Source organism: Balaenoptera borealis (genome assembly GCF_965194805.1).
Source record: "Balaenoptera borealis genome assembly, chromosome: 9".
NCBI lineage: Eukaryota > Metazoa > Chordata > Mammalia > Artiodactyla > Balaenopteridae > Balaenoptera > Balaenoptera borealis.
The window spans coordinates 51985725-52006635 of NC_138873.1; the positions used below are offsets into that span (position 1 = coordinate 51985725).

The following is a 20911-nucleotide window of genomic DNA, read 5'->3' on the forward strand; positions in this document are numbered from 1 at the left end:
ACACAATGCCTCCTTCAAGGAGCTCAGATATATTAGGAGACACAGACAAGGATATCAATAAATGGAATGACATGTTTGTGGTGTTGTGATAGAAATTGTCAGTCACAGACACTGGGGGGATGTAGAACGGAAACATCCTATCCAGGCAGAGCTGTGCGGGAGGAGTCTCTAGAAAGCCACCTTCTTGAGGAAAGTGATTCCTTTTTATCTAGCCAAGGGGAAAGGCCTCACATTTCAGGGAGAAGCTGATGGCTTTTGGAGAAAGGATGGATCTCTCTCTTGAAAAGCTGGGCAAAGATCAAGTAACGGCACTTCTCTGACTCCGACCTTAGAAAAAACTGTGAGTGAGGGCACCACATTAGAGGCTTCTGAGGAGACTTGTTGTGATTCAACTCACTCACCTTGAGTTCTCCTTCTACCCTTCAGCCTGGAAGCAGATCAGTTTCACCACTATGTTCAAGCCCATGAAAGCCACCTGAAATGAGCTAGGAGTAGGTAATAGGGCAAAATTCCAGGGCTGCATCAGGGGACCCCCTTCAGTTTGGATGTCCTCTTGGTTCAGTAGCAAAGGGGGGGATGCCCAGGGCCCCTCGGGGAGTGCCAGGCTGCAAGGACCTGCGGAGGGTGAGGTGGAGAGAGGTTAGCAAGCCGCACGCTCTGACTTCCCTTGGTTGTTCTGCGGCCCCAAGAATCTCAGCCCCACAGACCTCTTCTCTCTGAGCATCCTGGACCCTTTGGTCCTCATCCTAAGGGTACAAGTTGCCTCAGAACCGTCCTCCTGCCATATCGTGTACAAATATCTCTTCTCCCCTCCTCGGTGCTTAGCTTCTTGAAGGCTGGAGGGGAGTATGGGGACCGGCTCAGCCATGGCACCCTGGGGACTTGGCACATCTCCACATAGGCCACCAGGCAAGGCTCAACCAAGCTGATGTGAGTCTTCACAGAGCCCCTGTGATGCTCCCAGACCACGAGCGTGTAGGGGGCCTGTGAGGAGCTGCTAGCAGGCCGCTTGCCACTCACCTCCCTATCTGCCCAGGGGCCATCGTGGGACAGTCTCCCATTGCCTCCTGGGCGAGGCCTTCGCCTGGCTCTCCCTGAGGGTGCAGCTGCAGCCTCTAAAACTGCTTCCTGCAGCATGAGGGCTCCTCAGCAACAGGGTGCAGTCATCTGGCCCTTTTTGTTTCTGTGTTGTCCTATGGGACAAGGGACATGGGGGCGTTGGTGCTCTTCTCGCTGGTGCTTCAATGTAAAGTGAGAAACTGTCTGGATTGAACAAGGGCTTGTTGTCTTCTTACTGGAGGTATCTGTCAGCTTTGTTCTTCAGGGAGTTTAGAGATCAAAACCTGCACAGATTAGAGGGCGGGGGCCGGGAGAGTTTGAGTGGTCTTTATCTCTCTGCCTGTTAGGAGCAGAGCCAGGACTAGAGGCTAGCGCCCTAAATCTGGGGTCACTTCCACTAGCAGCTAATACTATGCCTTATGGCCTATGAATGCCTTTTGAAACAATTGCTGGTCTAGTCAGTCAAGTCATTGGGGTTATTAGTTGTCCTGGTCAGTACAAGTGCACACAACCATGGCACCCAATGAGTGTAGCACCCACATATTGGCTTGTGATTTGTGGTCCTTGCAGGGTCCAGAGCACCTGGCCCATCCCACCCCGTACATGCTAGTGCAGATGGCCCTGGCTGATCAATGGCTGCAGATGGTAGAGCCACTCATTCATTCTTCTCTGGAGTAAGAGATTGTGGATGAGCTCATTTATTTGTTCGTTATTTTTATTTTAGAATAGACACAAAATACAAAAGGTAGAAAACAGTATGCAGAGAAAAATGCCAGTCCTCCCACCGCCAACCTCCAAGAGATGAATGCCACCATTTTTAAGCCCTCCCTGAGGTATTTTATGCATATATAAGTGTATATATGTGTGAGTGTATATATTTGTATGTGTATCTTTCTCACCTACCACATGATAGCATGCTATCCATGCTACTATGTAAACTTAAACATTTACCTTGAAGGTCATTTGCTCTTATTTTTCTTAGCCACGATTCTGCTGACCACAGCAATGGCAGAAAGCATTCTATCTCCTCCCTCCTCCAGGTTCCTGCTCACAACCCATGGGTTTGCATGTGCGCAGAGCTCCAGGTGTGGCCACAGAGAGATAGACTGCATTCTTTGAGGTAGCAGGAAAGATGGGAAATTCCCAAAGGAGGCTTTCTTACAAAGTTCTGCCCCGTCATGAACTGACCTGCCTTTCCACGTCAGTCTGTCGGGGTCTAACTAGGAAACCTCTTTAGTATTTAAGGCGCTGGGCGTGTAATGCAGGGAAATGGTGGCACAGTGATGGAAGAGCCAACACAGGAGGCTGGACCATTAGCCACGGTCCCTGGAGGTGAGCCACTGTAGGCTAGAGGGGCAGAGGGGCGAGGTGGTGTGGCAGGAGGCAGGGCCAGGCCACCCAGCAGAGTGTGGGACCACGTGGGCCTGCCCAGCGGGAGCTAGAGCCTCAGAGGAGAGGCAGCTCCTGGCGGAGACCCAGCAAAGCAGAGGCAGTGGGTGACAGAGCCCTGGCTTCACCCATGCCAACAGCCACCTCCAAACTCAGACCGGCACTTCCCATTGAGCAAACGCAGCCAGCAGCCAGCTGTCATGGCAAGCTTGGAAAACAGCTTTGGGGACCAGGCCCCCGGTGTAGAGAACTGCTGCGTAGCATAAGGGGCGGAGCTGAGGGAGGCCGGCCAGTGCTGGCCCGTGGAATCTCCGGAGGGCTGTCTTCTCTAAGGACATCGGGGGGGGCCTGTCAGTGTGGGGGACTGGAGTTTTAAAAAAGGGATGAACACTTGAAACAAGGAGGTGGCAGCCAGTGCCTCTGGGGTCTGGCCTCTGCTTTCCCTTGTCCTCTGAAGTTTACCTTCTGAGGAGCAGCTCTAGGCCAGATGGTGGTGCTGGAGTTAGAAGCAGCTTTCTCTTCTTCCTGTGCCAGCTGAGGGTACTGGCAGGACCCAGAAAATAGTTGATTGAGGGTACCGCCAAGCAGCTGCCCAGCCAGTAAATAATTCATACCTCTGCGGTGTGCCTGCCTCTCATGCTTTCAAATGTTCTAACGTTTTCCAAACCCTGCAGATTGGAATGGGTGTTTTCCCCACTTCGAGGCTCATATTCTCTCCTCTTCCTTCATGTATCTTTCCTCCTTTCCCTTAAATATATGAATTTTGGCTCTCTATCACCCTGGCTGCTGCACCCTTTCTTGATGCAGGGAAGGTTGCAGAATCAGGGAGGGAGGGGCTTTTGTAAGTTCAGCCAGGGGTGGAATGGATGTGACAGGCTTTAGAATCTACCCTCTCAGCCGACAGCCAGTTACAAGGAGGCGGGAAGCCCTTGCGCCTACCCAGCAGCAGAGCTGGGAGTTCTGTGCAGAAGGAGGCGCCTGCACCTTGAAGTCTCCACACACTTACTCTGCACATCTAGAAGCTTCATCTCTGGGGACTGAGGGGGTAAGTCTGCACATTAGAACCCCTCTAAAGACCATCGCCTTCAACAGATGAACAGATTCATCGCCTTCAACGTTCTCTTGAACCCACTTTCTACCTGGTTATTATGTGGCACAACAGGGGCTAACCAGTCCTTTTCGTTCCTGGGTCAGTTGCTATTTTTCCAGAATAAGCTGGCTTATTTATAATTTCTTTGTACTCACCCATGTGTATTTAGACATGGAAAGACAAGGGCATATCAGTATGCAATCAGTGGATAAATAAGTTATATTTTATTCTATTCTCCCTTCTATTGTATTAAAACAATTACAAATAGAGTTTGGGGCACCTTAGCTTAGTCTTCTGAGTATCATAAAGAACTCATAGCCTTTCACAAACAATTATTTCAATTCACTATATTACCATTGTTATTATTATGGTTGATTCATAAATGGTTACAACTTGCTTCTTTGTCCTCTTAGCACCACCCCTGATATTCTTAAAGTCATCCTTGTCTGGTAATAATAAGATGTTCCAAGCTAATTCTGGCCTTTCTCTGTCCCCAAGATACAGAATCAGCTCCCTCTAAGGAGTCTTGGTTTTTATTTCCAGTGGAAAATAGTGGCAGAGAACAAAAAGTGAGTGCCAGGAGTGAGTACAAATGAGTGTTAGTTTTGGCTTCTGTGGGCCCAATTTTTGTGACAGAATTGGGGAAAAATGTATATTAAGGGAATTCTTTTTCTCCATTCAACAGATTATATTGCTGTCCCTCTTCTTATGGTATGAAGCTTTCATTGACCAGCAGAGTGTTCTATTATGTTCATATATTTCTAGCCAAAATTAAAACATATGAATGCACAGCTCTGACACCAGCTGTGGGCCAGGAGCCTCGGTGAGATGGCAGACTCCATGGCGAATGGTATTGCCACAGGTGCCAGGTGCACTCTGTGGGGGCAACATTGCACCAGGTGCTGTGAAGAGCATAGTGACAAATGAAGGAAACATGGCCCCGGGCCTCCAGGGATGGACAGAAATCACTTACGTGCTTGCAGTGAGAAAACTATATAAACCATCATTTAATCAGTGCCTGCTGAAACTGGCGGCACAGGCAATAGGTGGTGAAGGAGTTGAGAGAAGGGAGAGATCAGTGTGTGGAGAAGGGAAGGTCCCTGAAGCAGGAGGGCTTAGGTCACCTTGGAGAGTGGTTGAATTTTAGATAGATGCCAAGGCTCATCCTACTTGCTTGAAACCACCTCACATACAGACCTAAGCAGCCTGGGGAGCCGTGGGTATTAGGATGCGTACGAGGCTGCTGGCAAAAGAATGATGCTAGAGACTCTGGCTTATGGTGAATTCAACATGGTGCCCCCAGAACGAGAGAAAATAAGATTCCGGTTGTACTTTTTTTTTTAAATTAATTTTTATTGGAGTACAGTTGCTTTACAATGTTGTGTCAGTTTCTGCTGTACAACAAACTGAATCAATTATATGTATACATATATCCCCTCTGTTTTAGATTTCCTTCCCATTTAGGTCACCACAAGAGCATTGAGTAGAGTTCCCTGTGCTGTACCGTAGATTCTCATTAGTTATCTGTTTTATATATAGTAGTGTATATATGTCCATCCCAATCTCCCAATTCATCCCACCCTCTCCGTCCCCCCATGTGTCCACACGTCCGTCCTCTACGTCTGCCTTTCTATTCCTGCCCTGCAAATAGGTTTATCTGTACCATTTTTCTAGGTTCCACATATAAGCAATATTATACCATATTTGTTTTTCTCTTTCTGACTTACTTCACTCTGTATGACAGTCCCTTTGTCTATCCACGTCTCTGCAAATGGCATTATTTCGTTCTTTCTTATGGCTGAATAATATTTCATTCTATATATGTACCACATCTTCTTTATCCATTCCTCTGTTGATGGACATTTAGGTTGCTTCCATGTCCTGGCTATTGTAAATAGTGCTGCAATGAATGTTGGGGTCATGTATCTTTTTGAATTATAGTTTTCTCCACATATATGCCCAGTAGTGGGATTGCTGGGTCATATGGTAATTCTATTTTTAGTTTTTTGAGGAACCTCCATACTGTTCTCCATGGTGGCTGTACCAATTTACATTCCCACCAACAGTGTAAGAAGGTTCCCTTTTCTCCACATCCTCTCTAACGTTTATTGTTTGTAGATTTTTTGATGATGGCCATTCTGACTAGTGTGAGGTGATACCTCATTGTAGTTTTAATTTGCATTTCTCTAATAATTAGTGATGTTGAGCATCTTTTCATGTGTTTGTTGGTCATCTGTATATCTTCTTTGGAGAAATGTCTATTTAGGTCTTCCACCTATTTTTTCATTGGGTTGTTTGTTTTTTTGATATTGAGCTGCATGAGCTGTTTGTATATTTTGGAGATTAATCCCTTCATTTGCAAATATTTTCTCCTATTCTGAGGGTTGTCTTCTGGTTGTACTTTTAAAATGACAGTGAGAAAGAGCATGACTGACACCAAAGTCAGAAACCCATCCCATGCAGTTAATAGAAGGAAATAATCTCGAGTCCATTAGGAGGCTAGAGAGCCTTGTAACTTGTCTCAATGCTTTTAGAAACAACAGAAAGCCATTGGTCTTGCTTTCGGTCTGGCTGGCCCATCCCTTCTCCATGCACCACCAAACATTCCTGAACGTACCTGCTCTATCGCCAGCTCTGTGCGCTTAGCTTGCTCTGCCTGGAAAATCCTAGCTCTGATGTCACCTTTTTTGTGCTTCTCCTGCCTCCACTCTTTCCACTCCTCCACTCTTTCCACTCATTTCCAAGAAATGATTTCTTTTCTCCTTGATGTTCTCATAGCATTTCATAGGAAACCTTTGTTATACCATCTACCTCACATATTATTATTGCCTCCTTACTTGTCTGCTTCTCCATAGTGCATATCTTAGGGAGATGTGTTTTATTTACTCTTGTCTGTAATCCAAGTGCCTATGCACAATACTTGACACTCACTTCATATTCAACAGATATTTCTTGGATGTATTAATAAATGAAAAAGTGAATGAATGAATGGATACATGAACACATGCCTCAGGATTGAATTAGGTGACTCAATGGCCCCATGCTATTGGTGTATGCTTTGAATTTGGTAATTCCTTGTTCTTTACCTTGATGAAGTACCATTAGCCAGGATCTTGATTTATGTGTATTAGATCTGCAAGGCAAGCAGGTAAACTGTCATCCCCAAATTCATAGACCAGATCTTAGTTTCTCTTGGTTTCAGCTATAATATTTCAAGCCAAGCCTGTTTTTGATAAGAAGAGGGAGACTTAGAAAACCAGCAGCAAATCACTTGATTTAATACGTTGTCAGGATTTGACAACCACTTAAAGGTTATAACTTGGAGATTTAGAGACTTGAATGTTAGGTTGTTCTAAGGACAGGATCTTTTAATGTTTACTAAAGCTCTTTGCTCTAAGATGGCTTCCAGTTCTGAAGTGAACTGAGGCAGTCTGTATTTACCAAAGTCCACAATTGAAAACAGAGAAATTCAGAGGTATCATATATACCTCGGGATTTTGACAGTTCTCAAATGATTTATATAGTTGGTTGTATCAAATTATGTGCCCATGGCTAGGATGTCCTTGGAAGCACTTGAGGTCTTTTGAAGGTCTCTGGAGATGAGTGGAAATCTTTGGGGGAAGGGCAGTAACCCAGCTGCCAACTGGGTGGAAGTGCCTGCAGGGAGGTGGTATCAAGGCCGGTAAAGGCAGTGAGCTGGTTCTCTCAGGAGCCCAGCAAAGCACCCCTGTCCACCATCTGTTCATGGACATTCTTAGCTCTGAAACAACCTTCTCTGTATTATTGGTTATAAAGTCTTTTTGCCTTTTTCTTACAATTTATTTGAGATGTTAAAGCAGTGGCCAGTGAAGTTCTGTGGCTTAGGAGCCAAAACCGTTAGAAAACAAGAAAACAAAAGGCCATCTAAAGAAGCACAAATTTCCAATAGAAACTTCCAGAGAATGAGAATTATTCACTCATTGTTTATTTTCCCTTTATACTATTTTTCTGCCTATGGTTTAAAAATTCAAATAATGCAAAATGGTACAAAGAAGAAAGCAAAATCATCTTTCAATATTTTTCTGCCCAGAGCAACTACCATCAGCCTTTTTGATGATTATCTTTCTCAGACTTCTTTCTGTGCCTAAACACATGCAGATTTTTCTCTATCTGTGTATGTAAAAGAGGTATGAATAGAATTGTACTATAAATGCTATTTTGCAATCTTTATAAATGCATGTATATAGGCATGTATGTATATACACACAAATTACAAAGTATTCCATTTTATGAATGTGAAATAATTTACTAAACGAAGGCTGCTTTGAGAGGGGCATTTTGATTGCTTTCAGTGTTTTACTATCATAAACAATGTTTGAAGAATATCCTTGGCGGTCTATCTTTGTGTTCTTCCCAGATTATCTTCTTAAGATAAATCCTTAGGAGTGATATAGCTAGATTAGGAAGTGTGCACGTATAAAGCTTGTAAGTGATTTTCAAATTGTCCTCCAGAAAATTTAACCAATTTCTACTTCTACCAACAGTAAATGGGAATTTCCTCTACCGCCTTGCCAACATGGAGTATTATCAGGGTTATTCACATTTATCAATCTGATAAGTGTCAAATGATATCTCAATTTACTTTTTGGAAGGTTACCAGTGAAGTTTAGAATCTTTTCTTGTAATAGTTGATCATTTATTTCTCTCCTCTCTCTTTCCTCCCTCCCCCCTTCCTTCCTTCCTTTTCTTTCTTCTTTTTTTCTTTCTTGCCTTCTCCAACACACCCCCTGCCTTTTGTGAGTTGTCTGTGTCCTTTGCCCACTTTTCTATTGGAGTGTTAATTTTTATTTTAATAATTTGAAGAAGTTCTTTGTATTAACCTTCTATTGGTTCCATATGTAGCAAATAGTTTCCTCAGATTTTCATTTATTTTCAACCTTATTCATGATTGTACTTCTGCTATATGAAAGCATTTGTGGTCATGTCCGTCAGTCTTTCCAATGTCCACTTCCTGAGTTTTCCATCATACTTAGAAAGTCCATCCCCATCCCAAGAGTATAAAAATGTTGACTTATATTGTCTCCAGCACTTCTTAATGTTTCTTTTATTTTTGTATATTTTAGTCTTAGATATCTCTAGGATTTGTTTTGCTGACATATAGTCAAAACTTTATTGATTTATAAGTGCCAGTTGTCCACAAATTATTTATTGAGCTGTCTGCACTGATATGAAATGATCCTAAATTTCAAACAAATGGAAATTTAATATACGTTTAATTTCTGGACTAACTTTTCCATTGATCTGATTGCTTATTTCTGTACCATACTACTGCCGTTGTTATAGTTTTATAACACATTTTAAGAACCAGAAGGGCAAGTCTCTCCTGCTGGCCTTTGTTTTGTCTTTCTTTTCTTAAAATCAGTTTGGATTTTTAATGTGATTACACTTAATTTATAGGATAATTTAGGTAAAAATTATATTCTTAAAATATCCATCTGTCCAATGATAGATTAATCTTTTAATTTATTCATCTTATTTTTAAGGCATAAGTAGAATTTCAAAAACCATTATTTTCTTCATGTGACTCCTTCCACTTCTTATTAAGTCTATATGAAGAACAGAGAAGGGTCTGAAATTTTATCCTCTGCAAGCAGACAGGTTAGCCTACCCCGGTGTCGTGGATGCTGGCAGAAGAAAGGTGACTGCTAGATCAGAGGCACAGCAGGTGGTATAATCTTCATGTTCCCATCTGCTTCTCTTGTCCAAGTTCCATTGTGGATGCTTTACATGCAGTAGTCACAGCTGAGGAACTCTAAGCTTAGGGAACCTTAATGAGAACTCAGGGTAAGTTTCCTTGAGCTAACTGATGAAGAATGAGGGGACTAAGCCAGAGCAGGAGGAAAGAGCATTGTAGGCAAAGGCCCTGTGATGGGAGAAAGTGTGGCAACAATAAATATCTGGAAAAATGGCCACCATAGTGATTCCATTATCTTCTGGCTAATGGAGCTGAAGACAGCTAGGCTGTTTATTTTTCCTATTGTAAATGATCTGTTTGTTCTGCCTAAATGCTTATAGATTTTTCCCTTTGCTGTTGAGTGTATTTTTTTTAGGATTTTTTTGTTGTTGTTCATTCTTAAAGGAAGTTTCTTAAGACACAGAGAGGCTCTTTATGCTTGATGACAGCCTCTTAATATATCTTTGAGTATTTTACTTTGCTATTAGTTTTGACCTTTTCCTTAAATATTTGATAAATTGTGATTGTCTATCATCCATAGTTTTGTTTTCCCTAAAAAATTTCCATCTGTTTTGTTTCCACTGCAGCCCAAGATTGGGACCTTTCTTTATTTTCAGTATTGATCTTTGCTATTTTTACTTTTTGTTGTTGTTCATGTCTTAGTTTTGGAAAGGGAGACTTTGGGGACCCTGCAGTTTTGCCACCATCTTTTCCAAAGTGTCTGGATCTGGTTTTTTTTGTTTTGTTTTTTTTTACCCGCAATAAATGTGTATTTATTTATAAATTTCAAACATGTGCTACACTGCAAAATTATGTGTTATAAAATGTACACTTGGAACAACAGAAATTTTAAAAGATGAGATAAAGAGAAATACCTAAAAAGGTTTTAATACTTTTCTCTCTAATGGATCATCTTGATCCCTTCCCCAGGCACATACAGCCCACTTTCAAGACATTACCCTAGAGATAAAGGCTGTCAAATGTGATGCCTATTTCCCCAGCCTTTTCTCAGTGCATGTACTAACGTATATATCTTATTTGTTAAAAACGATGAGGGCATACCAGTTCTTCGATTGGCTTTCTCCATATAACACTACATGTTGGACAGCCTTCCTCTCATTACATAAATCAAACTCATGATTACAGCTCCACAGTAACCCATAATCAGAAACAGTTCATTTCTTTAATCAGGCATTTACTAGACATTTAGAATCTCCTGATAGACATTTAGAATGCTCCTAATTGTTCATAAAGACAAAGAACACAACAAGGACCACCACTGTATGTTCACAGATTATTCATTTTTAACCAAACATGTGACTAGAGCTGCAATGTTAATAGTCTGCTCACTCCTAATAAGTTACTCGATTTGCCCAAGTGCCCTGTGGAGCAGGCAGTATAGAGAATCATTCTCATTCTGTGGATGGGGAAATGGAGGTTCCAAGAGTCTACCTGATCTAACACAAAATAATAAGAGCCACTACGTTCTCCGTGTATCGTGCTAAGAACTTGACATAGATTATCTGATTTAATCTTCACCAAAGTCCTAGAGGATAGGTATTACTACTATCCCCATTTTAGAGATGAGGGAACTGAGGCTCTGAGAAGTCAGCAACTTACTAAAGGGCACACAGAGTAGTGGGTAGTGGAGTGAGGTCAGACTCTGAAGCCTGGGCATTTTCTGCCTGCCACTCACTCATTAGGGCTAGGGTGGGGTGAGATTGGAGGCCAGCACACCTACAGCCCTCTTTGAAATAAAGTACCAGCTATGGCTGCAGTCTGGGATGGCCTTGACACTCTGCCCTAGACCCTCCCTTGGTCACATCCTCATGAGCAGGGAGAACATTTTACACAGGGTTAGTAAAAAATATTTCAGGCAACGAATTCAAAAAACTGTATATCACACGGAGCTCTGCTCAATATTATGTAACAACCTAAATGGGAAAAGAATTTGAAAAAGAATAGATACATGTATATGTATAACTGAATCACTTTGCTGTACACCTGAAACTATCACAACATTGTTAATCAACTACACCCCAATATAAAAACAAAAACCAGAAAAGCTGAAACGAAGTTAACAGAAAAATCCCCTAGTTCTTGAAACTTGTTCTCTCTCTGTTGAGTTAATCTCTTTCCCACCACCAATGTCAGAGGTTTCTGGCTTCTTCCTCCTGGTTGGGGCCAGCTTCCTCCCATAAGGGGCACCTGTCAGTGTCAGCCACGTGCATTACTCACATGGTACATAGATGTGGGCGGCCCCGTTGCCCCGCTCGTGGGGAAAGGTGAGCACCCGGCCCCTGTGTTTTGCGCTACCATCCGCAGGCCACTCCTCGGTGCCCGGGAACATGTCCAGTACACTGTCGGGTACTGGCAACTTCTGGCTGGGAAGGGGGCTCCGGCCCCGACTGCGGCCTCCAGTCCCCGGCCAGACCCGGGCCCCGGCCTCAGCCTCAACCTTGGAGCCGCTGCTGCTGTAGCCCACCCGGGGCGCCACATTCATGGGGGACCCTCTCCACTACAGCACAGCCTGCCTGCCAGCAGTTGAACCACACCAGGAATTCCTCTGTGCAGGAAGTTGGATCTGTTATTGAAAGAACCATTTTGTAGATGCTTTCCTCCAACTCTCTAAAATTATTCCAAGAAGACATTTTGAGACTCCCCCATGGTTAAAATAGACTATTCAGTTTTTAACAGCTTTCTGTCCCATTACTTAAAATTGGATTTATTTTTGTGTTAAAATGGTATATATTTGTAACAAGGAATTGGGGAACAGCATCTTCCTGATTGATGGATGAAATACATAATCATTCAGGTATGGTGAATTGAGGAGACTGTGGGAAGACTCCCTATCTCCAAGTATCTCCCCAACCACTAACCAGTACTTAGTATTCCACTAAAAATACTTCACTGTTGTTCCATTAGCATGAAGTCCGTTGATCAGATTTAGTTATCTGGAAAGGTCCTTCATACTCCTGCGATGGATGTGCTTCTATAGAAGGGAGTGGAAAGTAGCACGAGTCCTGTTTTTTCCTCCCACTAGGGAGAGGGAAGTAGAACAAAAGAATTCAGTTTAAAAGATGACTATTTTTCCTAGGAAATTATTTCTGGCATATTAGAAATTTGGGGATACTTAAGTGTAATTTTGAGTGATACAAATTCTTAGGATAATGTGCTCATTAGTTTGTTACCCTTCCTTTACTCTTCAAAACCTGTTCAACAAGAAGAGTTTTGTGAGGGAGTGTCTCAGTTAGCAGAGTATCCCAACTCACGAGGGAAGGAGTGCTGCTAATTGAACCTTCCAGAGGACTTGCATTTTCATGAGAGGAAAGAAATTCAGTGCCTTCTCTGATTGCGGATTTTCTCTTGTTGACTTTTGATCTTGTTGTTATTAAATACTTGCTGACCTCCTCATTAGAGGAAAGTAGAAAGGTAGAGAAACTTGTCCTAGACTAGGAAAATTCCTGTTTCCAAAATCTGTAAAGATAAACTAATTATGAAGAAGCAGAAACTTGATCATGGTAGTTCAAAATGGGATTCAGATAAAGTTTCACATAGCAAAAATCTTACTGAATAATTTTTTGTGGTTTTTCAATGTTTTTAAAATCCTCTCTTTTGAAAATGAATATTTGGGTATTTGTTGGCACTGTGGAGCAGAGACACTAAGTCTAGAAATAGTCTAGACATTTACATATTTGTTTACATATGGGTTTATCTGCATTGATCATAATTCCTTGACTCTAAGATGTCTTTAAATATATCACATGTCATTATTTCATATACCACTAAGAAAGAAAAAATGCTCCCTATGGAATTCTGACATGCTTACAGTGCTTTAGGGTGCATCCTGATTTCAAAGATGTTACTATGTGAAAAAATATGCATCATAGAATTGATAAGATATAGTATTTTTCTTAAACTGACAAAAACAGGGGAAATTGATATCCTTAATAACTTGTCCATCTATCTGAAATATTTAACAATACAGTCAATAGGTTAATTTATGCTTTAAAATTCTATTTACTAGGTATGATGTTTCTAAGAAAAATCAAGACATTGATAGAATACCATTAATATTCAGAGAATTAACAAAGTGACCTTACATCTATAGATGATACGCCCCAGATTTCCCGTCATGTTTTTTTAATATTTATTTTATTTTATTTTTATTTTTTAATATTTATTTATTTATTTATATTTTTGGCTGTGTTGGGTCTTAGTTGCGGCATGCAGATCTTTCGTTGCAGCATGCGAAGACTTCTCTCTAGTTGTGGCGCGCAGGCTCAATAGTTGCGGCGCCTGGGCTTAGTTGCCCTGTGGCATGTGGGATCTTAGTTCCCCGACCAGGGATCAAACCAGCGTCCCCTGCATTGGAAGGCAGATTCTTAACCACTGGGCCACCAGAGGAGTCTCTTCCCTGTCATGTTTTTAAGAATTCCCACTATTTGACGTTTTCATTCCTGAGTAAAGCAATCTGGTCCCTGCAATGTTGCCCAGACCAGGGTGTAGGGATTGCTTCTATTGTCTTTTCCAACTCTTTCAGCAGCCTTTTGAGAAAGAGCCTCTCATTTCCACTATTAGGTATCACTAATGCTCAGAAATGAATTTTATCACCTAACATCACCCCTGAATTAAAGTCTAAAGTTCTGTCCCCCTTGCCACATTCCTGAACATTCCAGGAAATGTGATCCTTGAGCTCATGATACAGCTGCGTTCTCTAGGTTGAGGCTGATCAACTACCTCTTGCTGCAAGATTTAGCCAACTTTACTTGAGAAGCTTATTATAAGTATTTTTAATGCTAAGCATATTATAATACGAGGGGGAAAGGATTTGTATGTGGTGAACAATTACCCATAGTCCCACTATCTTTGCCATTGGCAGCATTTTCGCACGTTTCCTTCTAGTTTTTCACCACATAAATTTTTGCAGAGTTGAAATAAATTTTATGTGCAATTTGTGTGATGCTTTTTCACTCAACCTCATGTTATTAAAAAGAGTATTGTTCAAGGCTTGTAACTAGTTGACTGTTTTATTCTGTAGATATATTAACCATTCCCCTATTGCTTGTTATTGGGCTCTATCCATTTTATTTTTGCAGTTCTGAATCATGTCAAAATGAACATCTCTGTATGCAAATCTCTGTCCACATTTTGATAGGGGACATAATCAACGTTAATCCAATTGATTTGTACTGTTAAATTTCTTTCATGGGAAAAAAAGGTCATAACAATCTGTCACCCAACCAAAGGGTAGGAGTGAATGTGAGAAAACGGTTGTGTTTATTTAATACTGTTATTATTTCAGTTCAAAGTTGAACTGGGAAACTGAGACACATAGATAAAGTTGTCTCCTTGCTGGTGACACCATCTGTTGGCTTGTTGCTGGGAAGCTGTTGTCCTCTTCACCTAGCCAGTATCTTCCCTACTTCACTATAGTCCCGTGGAAATTCACTATCCTTGAAATTATACCAGGAGCCCAACAGCACTTTAAAATCTCCTACTGGTGCCTGGCTCTCTCATATTTGGTCTTCCCCTCCCTTAAGGGGTAGGTATGGCCAAAATCACCAAACCGGATCTATGTTTGCCTTGCAAACCAAACAAACACTTCTGTTTTTGTTTTGCTTTGTGTCTGGACTAATTCTTAGCACCTCTTCTGCCTGTGAGCGATTTGTCACTTCCTTCTGTAAGACTGGCACCAGCAGAAATGCAGTCTCAGAGGATCCCGGGGAGAAAGCGAGGCCGACCCCCACTTCACTCAACACCTATGAAGATGGCAGTTCATAACCTTTATTCTGCTTCAGCTGGTTCTTTACCAGCAGTGAAGATCCCAAAGAAAAGAGGGCGGAAACCCGGGTACAAGGTATGGCTCCATCATCTCCTTTCTCCAAAGTGGAACTGGGCTGGGGCATGGCGCTTGGGCAGAACTCCAGTGCAAAATGTGATGAGAGGTTGGAAACTGGGTAAAGACAGGGTGAGAAATAAGTTTCTCTCAATGAAGCATGTGACAGACGAGGCTTCATTGTTGCAACATGGCACACAATACATGCTGTCGCTGTCGTGTGCATTTTTACAAGTGGAGAAAGCAAATTACACCAGATGGGGAAAGTTGTAAGGCGAGCAGATTTTAGGGTCATAGCTAAACACACATTATTAAGCCTCGCATCTCAATTAACGTTTCAGACACTGAGCTTTCCCCTGACTGTTCTTATGAGGGCGGCTCTGGAAGCCACTTTCCAGAACTCATTTGTCATTAATTTCAGTAGAAGCAGATGATGTCCCTGAGACATTTAAATTAATAATGCGAGCAAGCTAGTGTCAAAGGTCGTGAAGAGTTTTCCCTAATAGAGCCTCAATAAGGGGACTCATCATGAAAATTCAGGGTGTTAATTCATAGTTTCCTGCTTACAAAAGGCGCTGACGTCAAGATTGGCTACAAGGAGACATATCAGGCAAAATGAAAATCCTGTTACTCTTTCAAGAATTAATGATTTGGCGAGGCTGTGGGGTGGAGAATAAATTCTCTGATGTAACTGAAATCACGTAAAACAACCCAAACCCGAGGGAGAGCTTCTCCTCTAAGATGTTTTTGAAGAGTCTGCTAGAGAAGAAAGATCATTCAGTTGTTTTCCATGAGCCTTTCGGGCATTAGAAAATGAGCTTCAGAAGTTTTCCTTCGTCTATTTTTCTAGAAATAAAGAGCTTATGTTTCCATCTTGAGATCTGAATACGCAAACCAAAATGCAAATTGGCAATTAACTCCCATATATTTAGGAAAATGTATGGAAATTATTTCAGGTCAGCAGAAAGACAAAGCTTCTGGAAGAATTGGTAATGAATTCAACCTCTATCCCTTTGGTTCTCCACAGTTCTTCCAACTGCTGGAAAATAGACACAATAGGTAAGGGGAAGGTGACTTAAAGTTATTTGGGGGTCACTGGTTTTAGTAAAAGAAGCTTTTACTCAGCCAGCTCTTGAAGCAAAGGCTTCTGTCACTGGTTATTTTTTTAACAAAGAGAGCTTCCTTTTTCTCATGGGCACACCGGAATTGTGTCTCTGAATTGTGTCTCTGAAGCTGGCCCAGGGCAGGTCTCTCTGCTCAGCTACCTGCGCAGTTGCTGGAGTCTGGGAATTGCATCTGGAAGGCTGGAGCAGGGCAGCCCTTCTGTTTATAGAGCCAGGGAGTGAATCCAGGATCTAAAGAAACACACTGAAAATTTTTCTCTATTTGGCCTTTCTCCTGCTCCCCTGGGAGCTGTGACCCAAGAAAGGAAATTACCGACAGACACAGCATTTCTGGGGCCAGGAAAAATGGAAATTCACTCTGTGGAATGAACCCAACTTTGCAATTTTCCTGTCTCCTGAAAAAGGCAGTTTTCAGTTCTCCTAACACTCAGAGACAGCTCAGGGCAGGAAGAAAGCTTTGGAGACGGTTAGCTGACATACGGGCCCTGCACATGGCAGGTGGATCTTATTCCCATGCCTCACAGGGTCTCTTTTCTGGGGACAGCAGGCCACAGCTCTTCTTTCAGTCCACCTCCCATATATTTGAGGAAATTGTGGGAATTATTTCAGGCCAGCAGCTCCCAGATAGCTCCCCAAGCCATGGGCTTCTTGTTCGAGAAAAACGGCTCCAAACCGGGTGCCAGTCTGTATGAAGTCCCGACCCGCTCCTGGTGACAGGAGAAAAACGTCTAAAGTCTTCACAAAGCTAAAATGATTCCACCTAAAGGATCGTCCTTTATTCTTTTTTTTTTTAAATTATTATTATTATTTTTTTAAATTAATTTATTTAATTTATTTATTTTTGGCTGTGTTGGATCTTCGTTTCTGTGCAAGGGCTTTCTCCCGTTGCGGCAAGCAGGGGCCACTCTTCATCGCGGCGCGCGGGCCTCTCACTATCGCGGCCTCTCTTGTTGCCGAGCACAGGCTCCAGACGTGCAGGCTCAGTAGTTGTGGCTCACGGGCCCAGTTGCTCCGCGGCATGTGGGATCTTCCCAGACCAGGGTTCGAACCCGTGTCCCCTGCATTGGCAGGCGGATTCTCAACCACTGCACCACCAGGGAAGCCCTTAAATTATTTTTAAAATTTATTTATTTTTGGCTGCACTGGGTCTTCATTGCTGCGCACGGGCTTTCTCTAGTTGTGGTGAGAGGGGGCTACTCTTAGTTGCAGTGCGTGGGCTTCTCATTGCGGTGGCTTCTCCTGTCGTGAAGCACAGGCTCTAGGCACGCGGGCTTCAGTAGTTGTGGCGCACGGGCTTAGTTGCTCCGCAGCATGTGGGATCTTCCCAGACCAGGGCTCGAACCCGTGTCCCCTGCATTGGCAGGCGGATTCTTAACCACTGCGCCACCAGGGAAGCCCCAGGATCGTCCTTTATTCTGAAATATCTGCTTCCTGCTATTTTGGTGTTAAAATTTATTAAGTGTCATATATTGTGAGGGTTTGGTAATCTTAAAAAAATGTCCTTACTTGGCAAAGTAAAGTTAGCAACGTATTAAGTCTTTCTGGTTTTATTTTGACAATTTCTTAGACCCTGAAGCCCCATTTTACCAGTAATGAAATCGTTTTAATTGTGGAGATGCCAGCAAGGAAACTGTACAGTTTGATTCCATTTACCAAATGGCCACTCATTTGGCAGTTTTAACTACCTGGGACACAGTTGGGGAGCCAGAGTTGTTAAAAAAAAAATCCTGAGCAAGTGAAATAAGATATTACTTGGTCTACCCTTAAAGATCTTGTATTTTATTACTAAGAAAATGCTTCCAAACCCTTCCTCAGAGTCTGTTTACCTTTACTGTAGATGCATTTCTTACAAGCTTGATTATTGCAGTTTAATAGCCTTTGATTTGAAGGGGAAGATATTTTGGGGAGAAGATTGCACACACAGCTGGATACTGAAAGTATAATTATATGATATCATGTTAGTAATTTAGAACAATAAAATATACAGTAATATTATCAGTTATAAAACAATAACAATATAACTTTATGTCAGCACATTATTATATTTATATTAACAATATTATCATAATAAAATGATAAGTATTGAGCCAGGAGATTCTGAGGATGCCTGGTTGTACCAACTGTATCACAGGTTTGTGCTGGTTGACATTTGTCGCTTCTTGCCTGGTGCTGTCCCAAGCTGCTCTGTCAATCACCTCTGTGTCCCTGCACGTGTGGAAACTCTCTCTGGTCCAAGTATGGGTATAAGCCTCTCCCTTTAAGACCCAAGCACAGCTAACACAGGCTGTGATATTTAACCCCTTCTCTGAGTCTTGAGAATAACATGTGCAAATTATAGGCAGAAAAGGAAGGGTTTAACTGGCATTCAGATGTGAGTGCTCCAGAGTTCATGGGTCATTCCTCCTCCCAGGGCCCATCTGGCCATGTCTCTTGGCCCCGGCCTGCAGCCACTTTGCTGGGGCATGCTTGCTGCTGTGAGTATCATTTTATGGCCTTGCTGCCCCCTTCTCACCCCAGTCAAAGGAAGGAAAAACCTCTTAACGTCATATTTTCTCCGAAGAGCCATACTCCGACTGCCGTGAAAACAGCTTTCTTCATTATAGAACGGAACATTTACATCTCAGTTCAAAGAATCTGCTGTTGATTTATGTCCTGAGTTCAGAGACTCCCCAAGGTCAACAGGTAGATTTTCCTTACATTTCATGACTAAGGAGACCATGGAAGTCTTTTTAAAAAGATAAAGAGAGAGGGTCTGCACCAGGGATAAACCCTAACTTCCATTCAGTAGACAAAGCTGATTATAATGGCTCCAAATAGCGGAATTTTCAGCTTCTGTGTCTTTATGATTTAAGCAGGAAGAAAAAAGTGCCGGTATTTTTAAGATAGCCGTTTGTCCCCAGTACTCAATAATAATAATTAATACTAATAGCAATAATAGTCATAAGTAACACCTACTGAGCACTTCTACATTTGAGTCTCTGGGCCTAAGCACTTTATATATATATTTCTTATAGATCCTTGATAATTTCATAGTGAGAGGAGTCAGAAAAACTGCAGGAATTAGGCATGAATTAACCATGCTCCGCAGCCTGAGGCCACATACTGTCGGGCCAGCAGCCCTCTCCACCTCAGCAATCTCTTTGCATTATTCAGAATAGTATTTGTGTTTCCTGATTCAGAAAAGAGTAGATTACTTTCTGTCTGCTCTGTTTAACTAGCTAAGAAAAGTGTAACATGCTCTAGAAAGAATATCATCCCTGAAATACTAAAAAACAAATAGTTTAAATGTTCTAAAATGTTAATAATTGTATCATTCAGCATACAAATTCAGCTGCTGTAACAAAGGCCAAAGAACAGTGGCTTAAAGAAGATAGAAACTAATTTCTCTCTCATGTTACTGTCTGGGAAGGCCATGTGGGGCTGATTCGATGACTCCACGGTGTCGAGGACCCAGGCTCCTTTTATATTGTTGCTCTGCTATCTTAACACACAGCCTCTACCTCATGCTCTAAGGTGGCCCCTCCAGGTCTCACCATCCCACTACTTCGGCCAGCAGAATGGGGACAGAGGTGGTGGAGGGCACGTTGTTCCCCTTTAAGGGTGAAACCTTCAAAGTTGTATACACCCTCACACTTGCAACTCACTGGCCAGAAGTGAGTCACTTGGCCACACTTACCTCCACGGGAGGCGGGAAAATGTAGTGCTGAGTGACCATGTGATAAGCTGAAATCCAGGGATTCCATTAATAAATGAAGAAAGGAGCATGGATATTTGGGAAAAGCCAGCAATTTCTGCTAAATATTTAAAGGACAGTCTTCCGTTAACTGGAAAATTCACTTTATAAAGAAAGTAATTTTCTAAAGAGCAAGAGTAAATGCAACATTTTCTTTTGTTCCTCCTTTCTTATTGTCATCCTTTTCCTCCCTGAAAAAGTATGTGTTCTTGGCACTGTGTAACAAGGACGTCAAGTTAACAAAAATCTCAATTAGGAGAATGTTCAAACTTAAGTAGAAAGAGTTTGTTTGTTTGTTTGTTTCAACATTTGTTTAAAGCCTCTTTCTAAAGTGTGTTTTCATTATAACTGTTGAATTGGCTTCAGTGCTTCTTTGATTATCCAGATCTTGTATTGCCTTAAGAGTCATAGTTATGAACGCTAACGGCAGCCTAATAGTATGGAAGGGAAGAATCGACATCTAACCTTTCCTGTGCCTATTTTCAAGGTCCCCCTCTTGCTGATGGTGCATATGAAGTACCACCTGTGGCCCGTGAGGGAAATGACGGCACAGGCACTAGGCAGGGGCCATTCCCTTGGGCTGAACAGTGTGCAGCACCTAGGGAGGGGACGGGCTCTCCTGGGGTTTTCTGTGACCCTCCTGCCCTCAGCCCAGGGCTGGAGCAATGGTCAGGTGTGAGGCTAAGCAGTGGATCTGGGGCAGCGGTATCTGGTGAATGTTTCCTGACCAGCATTCTGAGTGTAACTCAGACATGAATGTTAGTTGGTATTTTCACTTATGTTAAGGAGTGAGAGAAATGTAAACAGTGAAGTTGTATGTTGGAATTTCACTCATTTGTCAAGGATGTGGTTGACTTCTTTGCTGAATTGGATAATAGTTTGTGAAAACAAAAAATATTTGTTTTTTCATTCTATTCGCTGTGTAATGGCTACAGACAAGACACACTTTTAAGTTTAATTTGCA

At 42.2% G+C, this 20911-nt stretch overlaps 1 protein-coding gene and 1 long non-coding RNA gene across 2 annotated transcripts in view; one reads left to right on the forward strand and one right to left on the reverse strand.

Annotated features, from left to right (window-relative positions):
• LOC309634646 overlaps window positions 1–14960 on the reverse strand; it is a 105034-nt gene extending 90074 nt beyond the window's left edge. Inside the window, exon 1 of the long non-coding RNA XR_014248279.1 lies at window positions 7617–14960. This is a non-coding gene — a long non-coding RNA (uncharacterized lncRNA). The remainder of the gene's footprint in view (window positions 1–7616) is intronic.
• SCML4 (Scm polycomb group protein like 4) overlaps window positions 1–20911 on the forward strand; it is a 124722-nt gene that overhangs the window by 50871 nt on the left and 52940 nt on the right. The window contains 1 exon segment of the mRNA XM_082404807.1: window positions 14897–15111. Within this exon segment, the coding sequence (XP_082260933.1) occupies window positions 14897–15111 (215 nt within the window).